The following is an 18,889-nucleotide window of genomic DNA, read 5'->3' as shown; positions in this document are numbered from 1 at the left end:
GTACACCCACTTCAGAAGCAAGCTCAAATTCTGAACTCAGTAACAGGGTGATTCCAAGGATGGGTAAATCAGGCTTCCCTCCTTCCTCACTGTGAGCACTGACTTGCTCTGGCTTTGGTTCATTTACACCAGAGGGAGAAGGTGGTTTTTCACGGTTCATTCACACTCCCGTTTCCCTGGGACTCCCAGCAATGGATCTGCTGGCTCCTGGTGTGGAAGCTGAGCCGGGTTGAAGCTCCCAGAGTGGCTCAGGTACCTGCAGGATCTCCAGCACAGCCACGGGCTGCAGCACCCCACTGTAATGCTGCAGCAGCGCCGCCTGCGTCAGGCCCGGCTTGCTCATGACGTGATAGAGCACAGCTTCCATCATCCCCTTGCACACAGGCTTGTTCAGAGTGCCATCCACGATCCTCCACGGCCTCCCAATGAAGCAGACATCCTCACAGGCCCTGCAGAACACAATTAAAGCTCAGCTCTGTCAGGAGTTCGTCTGCTTAGAGTTCCCATCAGACTTTCTGCGTTACAGAGACTCTCAGTACATCCACTGCAGTGTTTGCTCACAGGTGGAAATCCCTCTGAGCAGGGACTGGTGCTGATTTACCACACAGCTCCAGACCTGCAGGATTTCACTAGGGGTTCACCACTTTTAGCACTATTACACACCCAGCAGTCAATCCTGAGTCTCTGACCAGGAGAGCTTTGTTTGGTATTGGCTGAGATATCCTCCAAAAGTTGTCCAAGACCTGCTTCAATCTGCAACAGCACTCTGATAGGAAAGAAATTCCTCATTTTTAGTAGCATTGTGGAGTCAAAAGACAGACCCTGCATGGAAATTCCCATTTCTCATACTGCAGTTTCTCCAGGCCTTTCCTGGGCACCTGAAAGTTGAGGCTTTCTGGCACTGGACTTATTTGTGAAGTAAAATCATTTTTTTTCCTCTGATATTTGGAGCCAGTTGGTTTGGGGGTAAAAACATATATCAGAGAAATTTTCTCAGCATGCATATCAACATGAACAATGGAGGAAGACCTGGGGTTTCTCCATCATCAGTTCTCACTGCCCATCACAGCATAAAACTAAGGTTTCCAAATCAACTGCTTCCAGTATTATTTTGGGAGTGCCAAGTGTTTAGTTATTCTGCAGACAGCTCTGTTACTCACCGGTCCCTGGCTGCCTGGGAGGCATCTGTCATGGAGCTGCCTGGAAAGAAAAGGACACATATTTTCTAATTAACTCCAGCTCCTTATCTAGTGGAAGAAAGAGTAAAAGGTGGCCAAGCTGTAAAGTGCAACAGCTTGTTAGGAAACCACCTGAGCAAACTGTTCTCAGTTCTGGGGAGCTCTGAGCTGCCCCTGACCTGCCTGCAGCACACTCCTGCCACACCTCCTGCCACAACCACATCTCTCTGCTCAAGCACACCTTCTGTGCTTCCCTTCCCAAATCCCAGCAAGGAGCTTCATTCCTACAGGTCTGATGACATGGCTGGAGCCCAGGTGACTGAGAGAACTGAGTGTCACAGGGAGCTCTGCAGGGTCTCAGCATGAGGGTGTGGGTTACCCCAGACTCCTGGGAATCACATGGAAGTTGAGCAGGAGCCCAAGTAGCTGCAGACATGGGAGTGCAAACTCAGGATTCCAGCAGGGCTCAGTTTCAAAGCAAAGGTTGTCTCTCTGCTGCTCCCATTACATTATGTCATGGGCTTTAATTAGACACTTACTTAACAGAGGTATTCCTACCATACCCAGAGGGGAACAGCTCTGTCTTAAGCACATGTAAACCCTTCACTGGCCAGTAAGAACTCCATGTTTGATAACAGAACTACTGCTTTTTCTCTCCTGTGTTACAAACAAGTGAAGGAAGTTAAAGCCAGAAGAATACTTTGGTAGTTTCATTTAAGAACTGCTGAGGTCTCTGCTGTTTAGACAGTATCTATTTCCTGCAGGAAGGCTCCAGTTAAACAATTCCAAGCTCTAAGATGTCAGGGATCAGCCTGCACTGATTCACAGCTGCCTCTGAACGTGGGTACTGGCAGAGCTTGGCAGGATCCCACACGAGCAGTCAGGCAGTGATTCAGTCTGAAATCAGAGCCCATAGAAACAAAACCAAAATAAAATCCCCCACAAACTACTTAATGTAAAGCTTGGCAAGAACTACTGACTATTAGAAAGCAAAACTGGCAGTAAAGAGGAAATGAAAATGGAGTCCAATTGGGTTACAAACGAGGCTGTTAATCCCCCTGGCGTGTGCTGCTTCCTGGTTTAAGGATTTCAGGACTTTCAGCCATGGACATTCGAGCTGCAGGCACACCAGCAGTGCTGTGCTTTCCAGGCTTAGAGATGTCTGGCCTTTGGACTGAAGCCAGCCATGAGCAACTTCAGTTCCAAATACATTTTTGAAGAAGAGCAAGCCATGGAAACAAGTTTCTGAGGAAAATGTATTTTTGGAGTAGTTGTGAACATTTCAGCAAAAGGAACAGGAAGGAATCTCTGAGGGAATCTCTGATGTATTTGAAACCTCCAAGACCTTCCAGAAACTAGTGTTATGCCAATTTGTCTGGAGGAATGACAACCTCTGCCTGGTGTAGCTTCATAAAGGATCTAGGATTTGCTTATAAAATAGCACCATCCATTTGGGATCAGCTGCTGGTGAGCTGGTCTCTGCATCTTGGATGAAGAGTGCTCCTACATACCTTTGGAGACTCCTGGGTTCTCCTGCAAGTAGGAAAGGTCATCATCCTGCTCACTGGCTGGTTGTTCAGGCTTGGGGATCTCTCTGTTGTGCTCAATGCTGAGCTCATTGTTCTCCACTTCAAACTCTTTGTCCTCAGGACAAGGCTGATCTTGTTCCTTGTGAGTGTCCACATGCACAGCCTCTGGAGCAGGCTCTGGGAGTTCTGGAGCAGGCGCTGGGAGTTCTGGAGCAGGCTCTGGGAGTTCAGCTGGGTGTTCTGCCTGCCCTCCCAGGGAACCTACTTCTTCACCCCCAGTTACAGCTTCCTTTGCCCTAACAGGATCAGCAGCACCTGCTTCAAAGTTACTTGATGCTCTCTCCAGGCCGCCCTGTGAGCCCTGGCAGAGCTGACTGTCCCCCTCAAGGACATCATTTTCAGTCTTACATCTCTTCCTCGGGGGTTCTTCATCACTCACAGGCTGGGTGTCTTTTCCCAGCTGCTCCTCCTCTCCCTTCCCTGGCTCTGCTGGCAGGCACTCCTGGGGCACATCTGGGGGGGCAGTGTCTGCCCCTTGCTGATCAGCATCTTCTGCTCTGTCCTTCAGACACACTGAATGCAACAGCCATGGCTTGGCAAACACTACTGCAACCAGTCTTACAGTGTGGCCTCCTACTTCTAAAATCTGCTGCATTTCAATAAGATCCTGTAGAAAAAAAAAAAAACAAACAAAAAAACCCCCACAACAAATTATCTCAGAAGCTTTCACGGGAAAATGTCACTTTAACCAAGTATTATGGAATTGCCATCTTTGGCAGCAAGGAAGGAGCAAAAAGTTGAAAAGATGTTTTACCCCTTAAACTTTCTTGAAATTACAGCACAAGACATTTTTCTTCAGTTTAAATTAAGTTAAAATTATGACCGGGAAAGAGTATTTTGCTTCCAGAGGTGGATGTTGGCACCTCCAGGTTTCTGAAACAGCTCATTCCTACCTTTGATTAAGTGCTGCTTTAATTTTTGGCCTTCCTAACTTTGAGGCAAGATTGCTATCAGGTATGGGATGTGATCTCCTGCCCAGCATAAACAGCTTTGTTCAATTCATAGTTGCTTCCAACAGCCTGGAAGCTTGTCCTGTGCAAGGGGAATACTAAACACGCTGACAATAATGCACAGAAAGCAGTAAAACCACCTGAATGTACTGCTCCAAGCTCCTGGTTCTTGTGGCTTCCACCTCTTCATAGCTGCAGAAACGTTTGCTCAGCTCAGCTTTGCAAATTCCAAAGTGGGAAGTTGCCTCTATGGCATTCCGGATCTGCACAACGGCCTCTGCATCTCCGGGGCTGTAACCGTGCCCTTCTGTGCACTCCTGGAGGAACTTATCGACCTCATAACGTTCTTCTTGGATTTTTACCAGCCTGCTGAAAGTGTCAGGGAGGCAGGAGATTCCCACAACCATGTTATCCAGCAGAGAAGGAACTGCAGAGCAAACGAAACACGGGGGTATGAGCTGTGAAGCCGTGGTTACTGTGCAATACCCCACAGAAAGACAAACGGATTAGAGATGCTCTGGAGTACCCCAATTAAAAACAGAGCTCTGCTTTACAGCTTCACTGCTCCACAGTTTCCTTTTTTTCTTGCTGCCTTACATATCTGTGTCTGAAAAGGCCTGTAGAAGAAAGAAGATCAAGCGGGTTTACAAAGGTTTATCCTCCTATCAAAGTGAAGGATGGCTGGAAGGCAGTGCAGACTTACTGATATTCTCTCTAACACTGGGTCAGCTTAGCTCTAAGTTAATGAGGGAATCATCTCCTTTTTTCTTGAAGAAGGTCAAGTGCAAAATTCTGGGGGAAAGGAAACGCTATTAATCAAAAAATCTGTGGCAGACCTGCTGGCCAGATGTGGTTTAACTAGCACTTGACAATGCCTTGGCACAATCAGTCTCACGGAGCATCTCCCTGTTTGGTGACAGGTTGGTCCATCACTGCCCTGTACAGAGGATTCAGAAGCTGAACCCACATAACCCCTTCTCCCAGTCCCTGAAGATGAGGGGGCAGCTCTGGCACTGCTCCTCCTGCTCCCCTCCCTTGGATGCGCAGGCTGCTCCACACTGGGCCTTGTGGGACACTCCTTGTGGGACACTCGTGGCAGCTGCACTTCCCTGACAGCCAAGGAGAAATGAGATCAGCTGTAATGAGCAGTCAGCTCAGCAGACCTGGAGGGCACGAGTGGCAGCTGAGAGATGAGAAAGGATTTCTCTTTTACTTCTGCCACAGCAGCAATAGCAATAGGGCAGGGACAGCACCAGACCCTTCAGCTGAAGAGCTCAAGGTTCTGGATGCATTTGCATTACAGCTGAAAGCAAAATGCTCTTTAAGAAGGGGCAGTGCTGATGAACTGCAAACTTTCAAGCTCTAAATATTAAAAAAAATGTTTAAATTACTGAGGCAAGAGGCCAGACATTGGACACCACTATTTCAGGCACTTGCATGAGACAAGTAAATGAGAATTTCCTTCCAAGGAGCTCTGAAAGGTTTTCTCTTTACAGAGGAGAAAGTCTGGGTGTGACATTATATGGTATTTTAAGTTGCAGAAGGGACTGAAGAACTTCCTGGAGAAGGGACAACAGAGTAGAGGACAGACTTCCTCTTTGCATTACAATTTAACACAACATGAAATACAGGCAAGGACTTGTTGCCAACAAGAAGTGCCTTTAAGTCTCCCATCTGTTTAAATCAGGAGAGAAAGCATTACAGACTGCACGTGTGATGAAAACAGAATGTTCCTATGGAAGGGGCTTTGTTTAAATCAGTTCCTCAGCAGGTGAGGAACCCCCAACCCATTTCTGTGCCAGATGGGACAAAGAGGAACTCACCTGGAGAGCTGAGTCTCCCTGGGACAGGGGAACACCTCAGCCTGACCTTCACCTGGCAGGAGTTGACCACGATGTTGTCACTGGGGCTCAGGTTCCTCATGCTCACAATGCCAGGGGCGTAGTAGCCTCTCATTAGCAGGTAATTGGTGTGAGAAGCTTGACGAGCTTTCACTTCTATCCTCCGCTTGCCTCCACCGCTGTCATCCAGCTCATCCTCATCCTCATCCTCATCCTCCAGCCCTTCTTTGCCCAAACTACAGCAAACACGGGGGAATTTTGTTTGTTGTTTTTTTTTTCCGTAATAGTGACTCACTGCACTGAGCAGAGCAAGAACACAGTGATTCTGCACTCCTGTTTTAGTCATGGACAGCATGTCCACAGCAGCCTGATTTAAAGCACTGAGAACGAGCAACTACAGGAAAAAAAACACACTAAAAGTCCCTGGAAGAGGAAACTCTCCCATTTTTTGCAATTATATTGAAATGAACCCAAAATATCTCAGCTTGAAGTGCTGACCCTCTTGATTAAAACAAAGGCAACTTCAGAGTTATAGCAGGTTGTTCAGAGCCTTCAGCTTTAACCATTGTGGCCCTTGTCTTGTTCTGGAAAGAAATGATGCTGGTTTGACTAAATTTATTTCTGGGAAACTTATCCTGGCTGCAACCACTACTTTTCTTTTTTTAACTGGAGGGTGTCTGCAGTTTGGTTCAGCAGAACCTCTTTGGTTCAGCAGACACTTCATTGTGAGGGAACTTCTGTTGGCCACTGAGACCATGAGGATGCTGCAGTGGAGGGCAGACAGTGTTTATTTTTAAGGAGGAAAAGGAGGAGAAAGAATTACAGACCAAAGACTTCAGTTACTTTAAAAAAACCCACAACAACCCTCTACCAAAAACCAAACTGCAGACAGCCTCAGAGTAAAAAAGAATAGTAGTAGCAGCCAGGATAAATTTCCCAGAAATAAACTTAGTCAAACCAACACTGTTTCTTTCCAGGAGAAGACAAGAGCCACAATGGTGAAAGCTGAAGGCTCTGAAAAACCTGATATAACTCTGAAGTTGCCTCTGTTCTAAGCAGGAGACAACCAAAGGTTCCTCACAACCTTTTCTAAGATGAGTCAGACCTTCTTTTAAAACATATTTTAAACCAGTAGGAAACACATCATTTAGGAAAAACAGTGAGTACAGAACTCAAGGTGGCCAAACTCAGCAAAGGGGTCAGTCCAGGGCTCAGTGTATTTTTGCAAATGACCTGGGTGGTCGAAGAGCTTTTTCAGTTTGCAGAGGATCACCCAGCTGGAGACACTGCAAGTCTAGGGGAAGATGGGATTTGCATTCAGAACATCTCCAGCAAACTGGAGAAACAGCCTGGAAAAGAGCAGGGAGCAATTTCCTATGACAAATGCCTGTTATTTATATAATAGTACTGTGCATCTGTGCCTCCACACTAAGAGGAAACAATTAACCAGGTAAAGGAAAAGAAAGCTTGGTAGAGTGACTCACAAGAATCATAAGCTCCCCACTGCACTGGGGAGGTTTGGCTGGGTTTTTTTTGGCAAGTCCATGGCCCTTCAGCATCCTGGGATGCATTAGCAGGAGTTTCACCTATCTGACATGATGAACTTGGCATGGACCTGCCAGCAAGGGCATGGCATTTCTTTTCTGACATCACAGCTCAGTGCAGAAGAAAATAATGAGAAAGACAGAGATCTGGAAAACTTAATAAAAACTTAATTGTGTACTAAAAACACAAGTAAAGGAACTGAGGCTGCTTATTTTAAAGAACAGAATGTTATGGGAAGAAGACTGCAATAACAATCTTCAAATGAGTATTAAGCTGCTCTAAAGAGAACAGAGTATTTTCCATGTATATATACCACAGGAAGCAGCAGGGTAAAGCAAGAGATTTTAGTTGCACTCTTAAGAAAACACATAATGACTGAAAGGATGAAACACATATTGACTGTGAGGGTAAGGGCTCCCAGGATCAGGCTGCCTGGGGAGGGTTCCAGTTTCAGTGGTGTGCCATTACTGCAGGCTTACAGAAAAATTGAATCAAACAGGAGACAATCCACAGAAGCAATATTGGGCTGAGAGGTTTCACTGCTAAAGCTGAAACCTTGTTACTGAGCCTTCTCAGCCTTTGAAATGACAAGGTACAATGTTGACAATGCTCATGCAGCACCCAGTGCTCCCCTTGCCACATCAGCTCTGATGGCACTGAAGTGCTGAGCAATTGAAATGTCACATGTGAAGACAAATGCAATCCAGGGCTGTAATGACAGGCACTAAGTGAAGTGCCATTAAATCTTCAGAATGCTCCCTCAGAAATAACAATCTAAACAGCATCGCAGTAAAACAGGCCCCAGTGCAGTGCAGTGCAGGAAATGCTAATGCCTATCCAATCTCACTCAAGTTATCCCCAAACAGAAATAACAGCATTTACCTCTTTATCACTTCATTTTCCACCATGGTGCTGTCCACCACAATGATCTGCTCCGGGATTCTCACGTTCACAGCCACAAGTCCCAGGGAGAGCAGGGAAAGCATCACCACGCACTGGCCACCGGGCCCGTCCATGGGAAACGTCACCATGCCTTCTGATGGTGTGCTTTCCTGATCTTTAAATGAGAAGCTATCTGGCTGGTCTGATTTTTCAGCATCCCTGAGCTTCTCGAGGAACTGGAAGGACTCTGTGCAAGTGCTGCTGGGGAAGCGCCACGTGAAGACTCTGGACAGAAACACCAAGTCAAAGAAGCACAAGCCTTTCACAAGCTGTTCTTACTGAGCATGAATTTAGCATGAATTTTAGACCCATGGGAGCACAAAGCAGCCACACAGCTGAAGTTCCACGTTAGAGCTGGTGACCAAGTACCTTCTACACCTGCTTTCACAGTCCTTTGACTGGTTCCAGAACATTATTTATGCACCATGTAAAAGTCAGAGGCTACACAGCTAACAGAAAGCAAAGATGTCATCTTCTGCTTCACAGGAGTGCTAAAGAAATCCCACCACCACATCTAGAACTCTGCTGCTGCATCTCATTTCCTCTCCACGTGTCTTTGTAACACTGGGCTCTCCTCCCTCACACCCAGTAAGGACCAACACACCTGACCTTACCCTCGCCTCGCAGCCTCAGCGGGAGGTGTGGGTTTTTGCTCTGGACACTCGATGTGGATTCTGTTCTCCAGGCCCAGCAGAGAACACACCCAGCCTGGCAGAGCCTTTCCCTGCTCAAAGCCCAGCAGTGCCCGCTGTGACACCCACCTGTAGTAGCTCTGGGACAGCTGGTAGGACATGGGCGCGAAGGGCAGGGCCCGGTTCTTCTTGGGCCCCAGCGTGTGGTTCACCCGCCGCCGATTCACCAAACTCCTCTTCTGGTACTCCAGGAAAGCCTTCCCCAGGATGTCATCCTGGTACTCCTGGTACAGTCGGAATGTCTGCAAAAAACCCCCCCTGTTCAGTGTAAGAGGCAGTTTTAGCTCTGTTAGACTCGACCTACTGGAGGTTCACATTAACTAAATGGATATGAAGCCTACAAGCCAGAATGTAAATGATACATATAAATTCACTTAACTGCTGTTCTGTTCCTTTTATGGGCTTCCAGACTTTCCACAGTAAATGCCAATTAAATTAACTAAATACTGTAGAACACTTGATATTCAAAATGGGATCAGGCTCCTGCTAGAATTATAGATGTGAAAAATGCTCCCTCTGCAACACAGTTTGGTAGATTCCTCCCTTCACTTCACCAGGAACACAGGCTTCTGTCAGCTTGGCTTTCTAGGCTCCACTCTTGCCTGCTGATGAGATGTTAAACTCCTTTTGAACTGCTGATCTTATTTAAGACCTTACTGATAGATGATGTATTTTTGTGGTCCCCAACCCTGAGGGACAGGCTCCCCAGCACCGGTGTCAGCTGGGCATTGGGACTGTCTTTGTGATATCTCCTCCAGATCTTTCCAATTGCTCAACTGGGCAGTAAATCATGACACAGTTTAGACCCAACGGAAGGGATGTGGAGTTTATTTCACATGGTTTTTGGGGATTGCTTCAGCCTCACATCTTTAATCTCACCCTCAGAGAGAAACAACATATTGAAAATCTTCCTAGAAGATACAATTTCCTAAAAGCAGACGAGAACACTCCTCACAGAACAGACATAAATCTCAGTTTCTGGTTTCTTTTCTCTCATTTGGAAAAGGAATTTATCAAGGGAGGAGAAACTTTAGGGCTGTATGACCACATGTAGATGTGGCACCTGGGGACACAGTTTAGTGGTGGCCTTGGCAGTGCTGGGTTAATGGTTGGACTTGATAATCTTTTCCAACCTAAACAATTCTATGACTCTGACCAGTGAAGTTTGGTCCAGATACTGTACCTGAAATGACTGACAAGATTCCATCTGTCTGTCTGAAAGTGCCAATGTGCTCTGAATCAGATTCTGCAGCACTAGAAAATGAATATCATACACACTGAAAGAAACAAATGGGAAAGGGAAGAGAAAAAGGTTTAGTCATGGTGATTTTTGAGCATGAGTACCAATAAACTAACAAAAATACACAAACTCAAATCACCTGCTTCTGAAATAGATGCATAAAGGCATCAGATCCTAGAGCTGAGGATCACTCATGTAATCTGTTACAATTTCCCTGACCTTCCACTGAATTTTGGATCAGTCGAAATAATCTGACACAAAACAAAGTTCTCCTTATTAACACCTCCTTCTCTTAAAATACAGCACCCACAAACAGTTGTTCTAATGATAACAGACCACCATTCTGAGGTCATCACTGCTGCCATTTTATCCACCAAATCTATGTCCCCACAGCCTTATGAAAGTATTGTTTTATTAATAAATTTATACAGTACAACAGATGAAAAACTATGAATTAGGAGGCTATTTATAAGACTTTCACAGGTGAGAGTCACGGCCTTGGGAGTCCTAATGGGGAAAATGGTGCTACTGCTCCTCACCTGCTCAGATTATCCTCTTTTGTGCCTTGAGTTGTGTCTTCTCCGATTGCCAGCACCCGAAATCTGGGCAAGGGAAGGGAAAGGAAAACACTGAAACAAGAGCAACATTCTGTGCCTGTGCATCAGCCCTGAAGCCCAGAGGCTGATGAGCACAACTGCTAACGAGGCAAGTGCTGAAACAGCACAGGGACTGTGCTCCAGCAGCCTCAGCACAAGGGTCACACACTTAAGGAATGGTCCAGATCAATCTCCACTGAAATATCTGTTGACAAGAAGATAAAACTCATGGACAGGAGACAGTCCAGCACTGTAAGGATTTTATTGGGGTTTTGAACTTCTAGTACTGTCAGCAGCATTTCTGCTGTAATGTACAGCTCTTCCCAAAATAAGAAAATTTACAAAGGCGCCAAATTTGGTATCATTAAATGGTCTGAGACACAAATTTTCCACGCTGCTCTTCAAGTGTTATTTATCACGAAAAAGTTTAACAATCTGGAGCTGGAGGATGCTGTACAAGCCTGAGTGCCCTTCTTTATCAACAGTTTTAGCAGTGCTGAGGTGATTCAGCTGAGCAACCAGCTACAAATTGTGATATAAACTGGGGCCAGTTAATCTGGAAAATCCTTAAGGGGAAGTCTTCTATTGCATTGAAAAGTTACACCTGAGTAGCACCATCTCTAACAGAAAGTTGAGGATTTGGCAATTTAGAAACATCTGATACTCTGAATTTTATGGTTTAAAGGTCTTCTTCAGCAAACTTGTGCAAATAACTCAAAATCAGTTACTTGTATTCAGGAGGTGTGAGTTTGAAAGCAGCACTGCTTGTTGTATTTAGTAAAACTCCTTTTGATAGTTAGAGTACAAGCACCAGAGGGTGTAAATCCTGCCCTGTGGAGAAGGTGCTCTGCTCTGACTTGCTGTCTCCTCTCACTGCCTCAGCCCATGTGCAGAGGCAAAAGCACCAGAGCTAAAATACCTGGAAAACAGTTCCTGCAGAGTGTCAGGAATCTCAAGTTTGGGATTCCCCAGGGTCGAACAGAATTTCTCTTTCAGCCTTTCCACGAACTCCTTAAACTCCTTTGCACAAACCTTAGAAAAGAAGAGACAGAAATGTTATCAACCTCAATTTATTAGGGTGGGAAAAGACCACCTACTTCTAAAGTGTTCATGGAAAATTGTCACAGAAATGGCTGGGTTTGAATTATCGAGGCAGAGACAGCACAACAGCCAAGAGGCTGCATCAGAAAGCTCCGTGGAGTTCGTGTTTGCTGATTTACTGAACAGTTGCAGGTTCCATCTGTAATGATGCTCAGAGCTACAAGCCAACCACCATGAACATATGTTCTAAACCAATTTACTGAATTTACAGCAAAAAGGCTCTTGCTAGAGCTTTGTTTAAGCTTCTGTTCAAGTCTTTTTTTCTCTTCATACCCTTCAGGCTTTCCCACGTTCTCCATTAAGTCTGTTTTTGCACAGGCTTGGCTCGGAGAACACCTGTTACAGGGGAGGAATGTGCTCTGGAAACAAGTTTTTATTTGCTTCCAAAGACAGGCTTTGGGGATGAGGACACATATATTTCTTTCAGTGATGTCTCATCAGTCAACAGCTTCTCTTTCCTTTAAACAAGCACGAGTTTACCAACAGAACTAATGGGCTTCTGTGACAACAGTATGAACTGTCATTCCTGGATAAAAACACTCTTGCTGTGACACTGTCTCAGTTCTAAAAAAAATTCCAAAAATTCCAAACAGAATTGTTTGCACTTTCAGTGCAAACAACTTCTCAATCTGAAATTGTGGTTCGTTTAAGCCATAAAAAGCTCAAAAAAATGAAATAAAATCTTTTGGCTGATCAAATCAAGTCTTATAAGATTTGCTTGCATTCCTGCACTCATACACAGAAGGCTGTATTTCAACATGCAAATGGGGTAACAAATAAGAAATTACAGAGCAAAAAGGCTTTCTTGCTCAGATAACAATAAGGCTGAGAGGACAAAAAAAAATCAGCAGCTAGAGATGTTTAGTCATGGATGTTTATAAACAAACATAATGAAAAGACAAATTTTTTGCTGTACGGAAAGCTGTTTATGTACCTTTGGAAAACTGCCTGTGTTCACTTTGCTCCCAACCCAGTAATGATGCCACATTTTTACAAATGATGCTATTTTTAAAATGGCTAAGGATTCAAGGGAGGGTTAGAGAGGAAATCACAGTAATTCAAGCAGAGCAAGCACTCAGTAATCCAAACAGAATAAAGTGCACCATGACCTTTTGGAATACTTCCCTCCTACCTGTGGATCTTCATAATTATTTTCCCTGTTCATGAAATCATCGATGAGGGCTTTATCTTGGTAAACCTCAGCAAGGCAAACTCTGCAACAGATACAATTGAAGGTGTTGTCCAGAGTTGAAGCTTTCCCAGTTCAATACAGATTTGATAGTTGAAATTTACAGGTCATATGAAACAAGAGAGAAAACAAAGAAGGCCCATGTCCCTTCACTTAATTTCAGGAGAATTTAGCCCATACCTAGGACATGAAACTTCTTACTTGTAATTAAGGTAAGTCTGTGGATTCCTGACAATGTAACGAGCTCTTCGTCCAACGGAGTGAGAGGTTTTATCCAGGGACTCCTCGAAGCTGGAATGCATGATATCCCGAACCACCTGCCAGGGCACAAAGGGCCCTTTGACCTGTGGGAACAACGAAATGTTTGGGGTTCAGCTCCAGCCCTGACGCACACAGAGGATGGTGAGAAGCAGGATGAACCCCCTGGAGCGTGCTGAGCTCTGGGTGAGGGGGGTGTGTCCCACACCTTGGCGTTGAGCACGTGGCTGGCGATCCTGCACAGCATGAGCAGGCTGTCCTCCTGCACCGTCCAGGTGACACGGAGCTGGGTCATCCTCAGCAGGGCACTCTGGTCGGCCTCGTCGTGGTAACGCAGCCTCTTGCTTTTTTCTACAGAATCCTCTTCTAAAAAAAACAAAACAAAACAAAAAAAGAATTAAAGACAAATATCTCAGCTTCTGGTTAATTCAAACTGCCATCCTGGCACCAGCATGAGTTTTGTAAGAACAAGAGACAAGAGCAGGGAAGGAAGGAGTGGTTCAGAAAGCAAAATGCATTAATGCCTCTCCCAGGAATGAGAAAGCAAGCAGTTTAATTGGCAAACTGGCAACCCAGAGCATCATTCCATGAAGTATCTTTAAGCCAGCTATCAACAGTGGATGATGAATTGTAAGGAGCTGATCTGGCACAGACACCATCAGGGTTTCTCCAGTCAGCACAGCACAGCACTGCAGCCATGGCCCACACACAGCTCATGGGTACAACATGCTGCTGTTTTCCCCCAGAGCTCCTGCACAGCCCCAGGGCACCTGAGCTCCTCCCTGACAGAGGGAACCCGAAGACATGGCCACTAAAGCTCCCCTGTCCCACCTGGAGCCCAGACCATGTGCCAGTCACATCAGCTTTTCCAAAGCAGCCTCCAGCATGGTAAAGAGTGCTGCTTGTTCCTGTTTCTTACCTTTCTTTCTCTTCTTTGTCTTCTTTCCAACCTCCTTCCTAAGCCTCTTCCTCTTTTGGCTTTTTCCGCCTCTCACTCGTTTCGTTCGATCCTGGTTTGGTTCTTTACTTATTTCAAAACATTCCTCTTTCTGGACAAGTAACTCTGATCCTACCTTTGCTTCTCCCAAAATATTAATTTTGTTACCTAAAATGACACACAGTGAGACCAGTGGAGCTTTAGATCAATGACATTCTACAGTATTAAGGTATAAAGAGCAAATGCCCAAGTTTCAATATATTAAAAGACAGATGCCCTCTCAAAATTGCCCTTTTTTAGTCATGTCCTTTCATGCCCCTTCTCAGCACTTACAAAGTAAAATCCCATATTAAATGAGGAATCATCAAGTAATTACTAAGTTTAATGTACAGTGCACAAGCACAAGGGAACAGAGCAGAGGTTTTATATTCAACCTGAAGCTTTTCTTCCTCCTTAACTCAAATGTTAGGCTGTATAACAGTGCTGCAAAACATTGGTCCCTCTAGACTTCCTGCAAACTGCACAACAGAAATTGCAAAGGATAGAAATTATTGTTCTCTAAGAAATTATTTACACATCTATTTTACAGCCCCAGAACTATCCTAGATCATTGTAAGGAGACGGGAACAACCCATGTCATCAATACTGGATAAAAAAAAATTATTGTTCCATATATCCAGAAACAGGGAATGTATTTATTTATCTATTTTACTGCCCCAGAAGCATTTTAGATTACTGTAAGGGGACAAGAATAACCCACATCCTTCATGCTGGGTTTGACAAAGACAGTATAACAGCTACAGCAGAGTTTCAGAGCCCACCTTACCTCCAGTACTGAGTGGCAGGGGGTGTTTTGTTAAGAAGGTTTGGAGTCTTGCTGTCAGTCCATTTTCAGAAACTGTATTTTCCTAAGACAACACAGCTTTAAAAAAGGTGATATGCAAAAGGAGTGCACTAGTTTTAGCAATACTATGCATTATATCCTGAGAGCAGAAATTTTCTGCATAAAGGGAAGGATCCCTGGCTGCAATGAAGAACTCATTTGTCTTATTACTACCACATATTAGAATGGCTCCAGAGCTTTTCTTAAATCAGACTGTAATGACCACTAGATTATGAAGGTTAGAACTTCAGCAAATCTCCTCAAGTTTAACAAGAGTCATTACTGCAAAAGAAATGCTCGACTCTTTCATTGCTCCAGAGGCTGAGGAGAACTTGCTGTAAACCAGTATTTTTTCAAAGCATTTTACATTCCAAAGGAACTCCTAAAAACCACAAAACCAAACTGCAAACACAAAACACTGAGTAAATGCCTCCTACACAGTATTCTGGCCATCTTAAGTCTGAGCCTGAACTGACTGCAGTGTGTTGGGAGTTCTGCCATTCTCTGCAAACCCCACTTCTCTTGTGTGGAGTTCACTGGGGGCTGAAGTTGGTCACAGATGTGGAGAGGAAAGCAGAGACTGAAGAACTGCTGGAGGTCCTGTTAATGCTGACCAACCAGGAGAATGAACAGCAAATGAAATTAGGAGTGAAATGATCCTGCCTGAGGGGAAATAATTAGCAACTCTAATTTTACATACACTGATAGGCTCTGATTTGACCACTGCTTAGGGGAGAGTAATTACAGCCAGTTCTGTGAAAGTCCCTGCTCAGTGCTTGGTAATGGTGAAAAAGCAAAGGAAATGTAAGGAATTCTTAGGGGAGAAAAGCAACACTGTGTAAAAATCCATGGTTGGCCACAGCCTGAAAGCACTGTATGATTGTGTTTGCACCTTAAAAGGATATAGTAGACCTATAGCATGGTAAAAGAAAGGCAAGAATGATTAAAGGCAGGATGGGGTCCATGCTGCGAATAGTAGATGTCAGTCTTGAGAAAAGGAGGCGATAATGGGGAACAGATGTTTAGAAAAATCAAGTGAAACAGAAAGGGTAATAGAGAATTGTATTTCTTCACAGCTTCCCTTAGTATTACAATTATTAGGGAGCTTAAAGCATCAAAAGGAAGGGGGGACACATAATGCACTTTGAAATACTTTGCTACAGGAGGTTGGGGATAGTAAAGATTTACATGTGCTCAAAACACAGGCAAAATAATGCTAGAAAAAACCTAAAACTCTTAACTGCTTTGAAACATCAGCCCCAGATTTAGAATGGCCAAAACTTGCAGACAGCTGGGAGGATATTCTGAGGAAACATCCTTTGCTCTTACAGCCTTCCATCACAGACAGGACACTAGTCAGAGCTGGGATGGCCATTCTCATTTGCATATGTTGGGCTCCCTGTTTTTATTTTTGTTTTTATTTTTGTCCAGATGAATTTCCTTGTTCTGGATGTTTCAGTTTTCATCTGACAAGTTCTACATTCCAGAAAGGCAAGAGGTACCACTGAATAATCTGCACTGCTTGCTCAATAAAGTATTGCTCCATTAGTTGAACGTACTAACAAATTTGCTGTCAAATTCAGTTTTTAGATAAAATTTATGTCCAGTTCTTTCACTCACTTCAGCACCAAGATTTGACAATATTTGGCATTCCTTTCTTTCCAGTGATGCAAAGCCTTACTGAGACACATGACTGAGAAAGCACACTGTAAGATTTTGGTGTCAGTATTTCAACCTTAAGAATATTGAAATTTGGAAAAGTGACTCCAATATGTAAGTTTTAAAACACTCACCTTCCTGGTCTTACTGATGATGTAGCTTGTCCAGATCCAATTGCGTTTTAGATGCCCATAAAAGCTGGAATCCAGACCTGCAGCTCCCAACCCATCTCCAGGGATAGATCCATCATCAACCACCTCTCGGCTGCCTCTGACAGCAAGAGAAACAAAATCCACAGGTCATTATTTGGCACAGAGGGCCTTCCCAGCTGCTCTCAAGGGATGTGTGTGCAACGTGCAGAACTCTTCCCTTGCCCTCACAATTTAGGGGGCAACATTACACCATCAACTGAATCCCAAAACTGTTTCTTGACCTTAAAGATTTTGCAGTGATCTCCAGCCTAACTGCAAGTGAACATCAGGTATCCACTTTAGAAGATTTCTTGCCATACAATAGGGATCCTATGCAGAAGCTGACAAGTGAACACAACAGAATTTTTTCCATCAGCAACGATCAGTGGAACTGGGTCCCCTCAACACCATTTATTTTTTGAAGATCACTTGATGTACTTGTAGAATATTGACAAAGATAAACCACAGTGCACAGCACAACGTAAGGAGTTTAACTGGTGCTCTGTGTGGCTATCACAGCTTGTGATTAGGCAGAAGGTGGAATGCTCCAGAGATCACTTCCAGATCACAGTGTACACCAACACCATATTAGAAATTAATCTGTAAACAATTACAGCCAAGTGCAGCACAGAAGGACAGACTCCAGAATGCAACACTGGGGAGCTACTGAAGCTGCTTGAGATACCATGATATAACACGTGGGAACAGAGAATCTCCAAGTTTACTATCCCTTGCATTAACAGTACTTAGGAAGCTCTCCTTCCCTCTCAACTTTGCTTTCCCCAAGACTCTTGCAACACACATCTGTACTACACTGGAAGGAAATCCAACATCTGCTTCTCCCATTTCTCCAGCATAAAAACCTACTTGGTAAAGTTACTTGTAAACATGAAGCATAACTACATGTCCTTTAACCAGATACTCTCTGAATTACACAGGAACAGCCCTCAATACCCAACTGAGATGCTCGAGTCTGAACTGCTTTTGCTGTTGAGTAACATCCTCAGCACCAGGACAGCTCTTTTTGCCCTCTCCATTCAAGCAGCAAAGCAGGGATGAAGGTGACGTACGTGGTGTATTCCAGCATCGCACACTTTCGCTCCAGATTGTGTTTATTCACTGCTGACTCTTGTTCCATTTCCACATCCAGTGCAGTCTCCTCGCCTTGATTACTTCTCTTGGACCGAGAACAGCGGATAACTCCTGGACAGACAAACAGGTTTGACCATCAGCACGAGAAGTCAGACTTCAACCCACCTTCAATCCACCCTGCTGTGGCAAACTACCGCTCCCAAACAGCACTAAGGTTTTTACCCCTTCTCTACACAACCTGCTGCCTTCTCACAAAAAGGGCTATTAGCAATTTTGTTACTTCTAACTTCAGTTTTGATACTGCTCTGAGAATTTGGAGTGGATCACAACCTCATGGAGAGAGCTTCTAGGGTTGTTTCTGCTGCACAGGGCAACCTGACACGACACTGGAAGTGACAAAACAGAGCCTGCCTGTTTTAGGGGAGGAGGAGCAATTGTGGTGTGCCCAGAAGCAGCAGCACAGGTGCAGTGTTGCCATACCCAGGGGTGTGTTGAGGCAGACACACTGCAGATCAAACCAGAAGTTCTCCACGTCCTGCAGGGTGTTGAGCACGTACAGGCGCCGCTCGAACGGGCGGCTGCTCTGAGCCAGGTTGTAGTGGGGGTCACAGATGGTGGTGTCGACAATCACTGCATTCCTCTTCATGTACACAAACACCTGACAAACACAGCACGTTTCAGGCTGGTAGGTAAAAAAAATCACTGCAATTCCCTAATTCCCAGCACACACAGTCTAGTTTAGGACTGGTGGGCATTTTCTGTCTTTGCTGTTTTGAGAAAGCACTCTCAGAGAAGACACACCCATTCCCACCCTATTGCATTGTATTCCCAAATTTCCCTTGACAGCAATCCAGAAATTTCCTTTCTAGATTTAGAACAGTTTGTTTTCCCTGTTATGCACAGGATATTCCAAGTTTCCACAGAGTGACTATTTCCAACAAGTCCTCATTCAGGATTTGAACAGATGTATTTGGGGGCCTAATCATCTTTCTTATCCTCATGAATT

The 18,889-nt window shown here is 44.6% G+C and overlaps 1 protein-coding gene across 5 annotated transcripts in view; it reads right to left on the bottom strand.

The window, feature by feature from the left end:
* GTF3C1 (general transcription factor IIIC subunit 1) overlaps positions 1-18,889 on the bottom strand; it is a 36,555-nt gene that overhangs the window by 1,015 nt on the left and 16,651 nt on the right. For all 5 annotated transcript variants that reach the window (XM_050317204.1, XM_050317206.1, XM_050317205.1 and 2 more), the window contains 18 exons: positions 18,364-18,541; positions 17,862-17,994; positions 16,735-16,870; positions 14,885-14,966; positions 14,041-14,226; positions 13,330-13,487; positions 13,065-13,207; positions 12,807-12,888; positions 11,493-11,605; positions 10,517-10,579; positions 9,921-10,014; positions 8,807-8,979; positions 7,986-8,270; positions 5,541-5,794; positions 3,858-4,144; positions 2,690-3,374; positions 1,161-1,200; positions 257-449 (listed from right to left, as the gene is read on the bottom strand). In XM_050317204.1, the coding sequence (XP_050173161.1) occupies positions 257-449; positions 1,161-1,200; positions 2,690-3,374; positions 3,858-4,144; positions 5,541-5,794; positions 7,986-8,270; positions 8,807-8,979; positions 9,921-10,014; positions 10,517-10,579; positions 11,493-11,605; positions 12,807-12,888; positions 13,065-13,207; positions 13,330-13,487; positions 14,041-14,226; positions 14,885-14,966; positions 16,735-16,870; positions 17,862-17,994; positions 18,364-18,541 (3,285 nt within the window). The remainder of the gene's footprint in view (positions 1-256; positions 450-1,160; positions 1,201-2,689; positions 3,375-3,857; positions 4,145-5,540; positions 5,795-7,985; positions 8,271-8,806; positions 8,980-9,920; positions 10,015-10,516; positions 10,580-11,492; positions 11,606-12,806; positions 12,889-13,064; positions 13,208-13,329; positions 13,488-14,040; positions 14,227-14,884; positions 14,967-16,734; positions 16,871-17,861; positions 17,995-18,363; positions 18,542-18,889) is intronic.

This window comes from Myiozetetes cayanensis, unplaced genomic scaffold (assembly GCF_022539395.1).
Source record: "Myiozetetes cayanensis isolate MyiCay16 unplaced genomic scaffold, myiCay2020 scf20-37, whole genome shotgun sequence".
Classification (NCBI taxonomy): Eukaryota; Metazoa; Chordata; class Aves; order Passeriformes; family Tyrannidae; genus Myiozetetes; species Myiozetetes cayanensis.
Note: the sequence above shows the minus strand (reverse complement) of the source record. Positions and strands in the feature narration are given on the sequence as shown.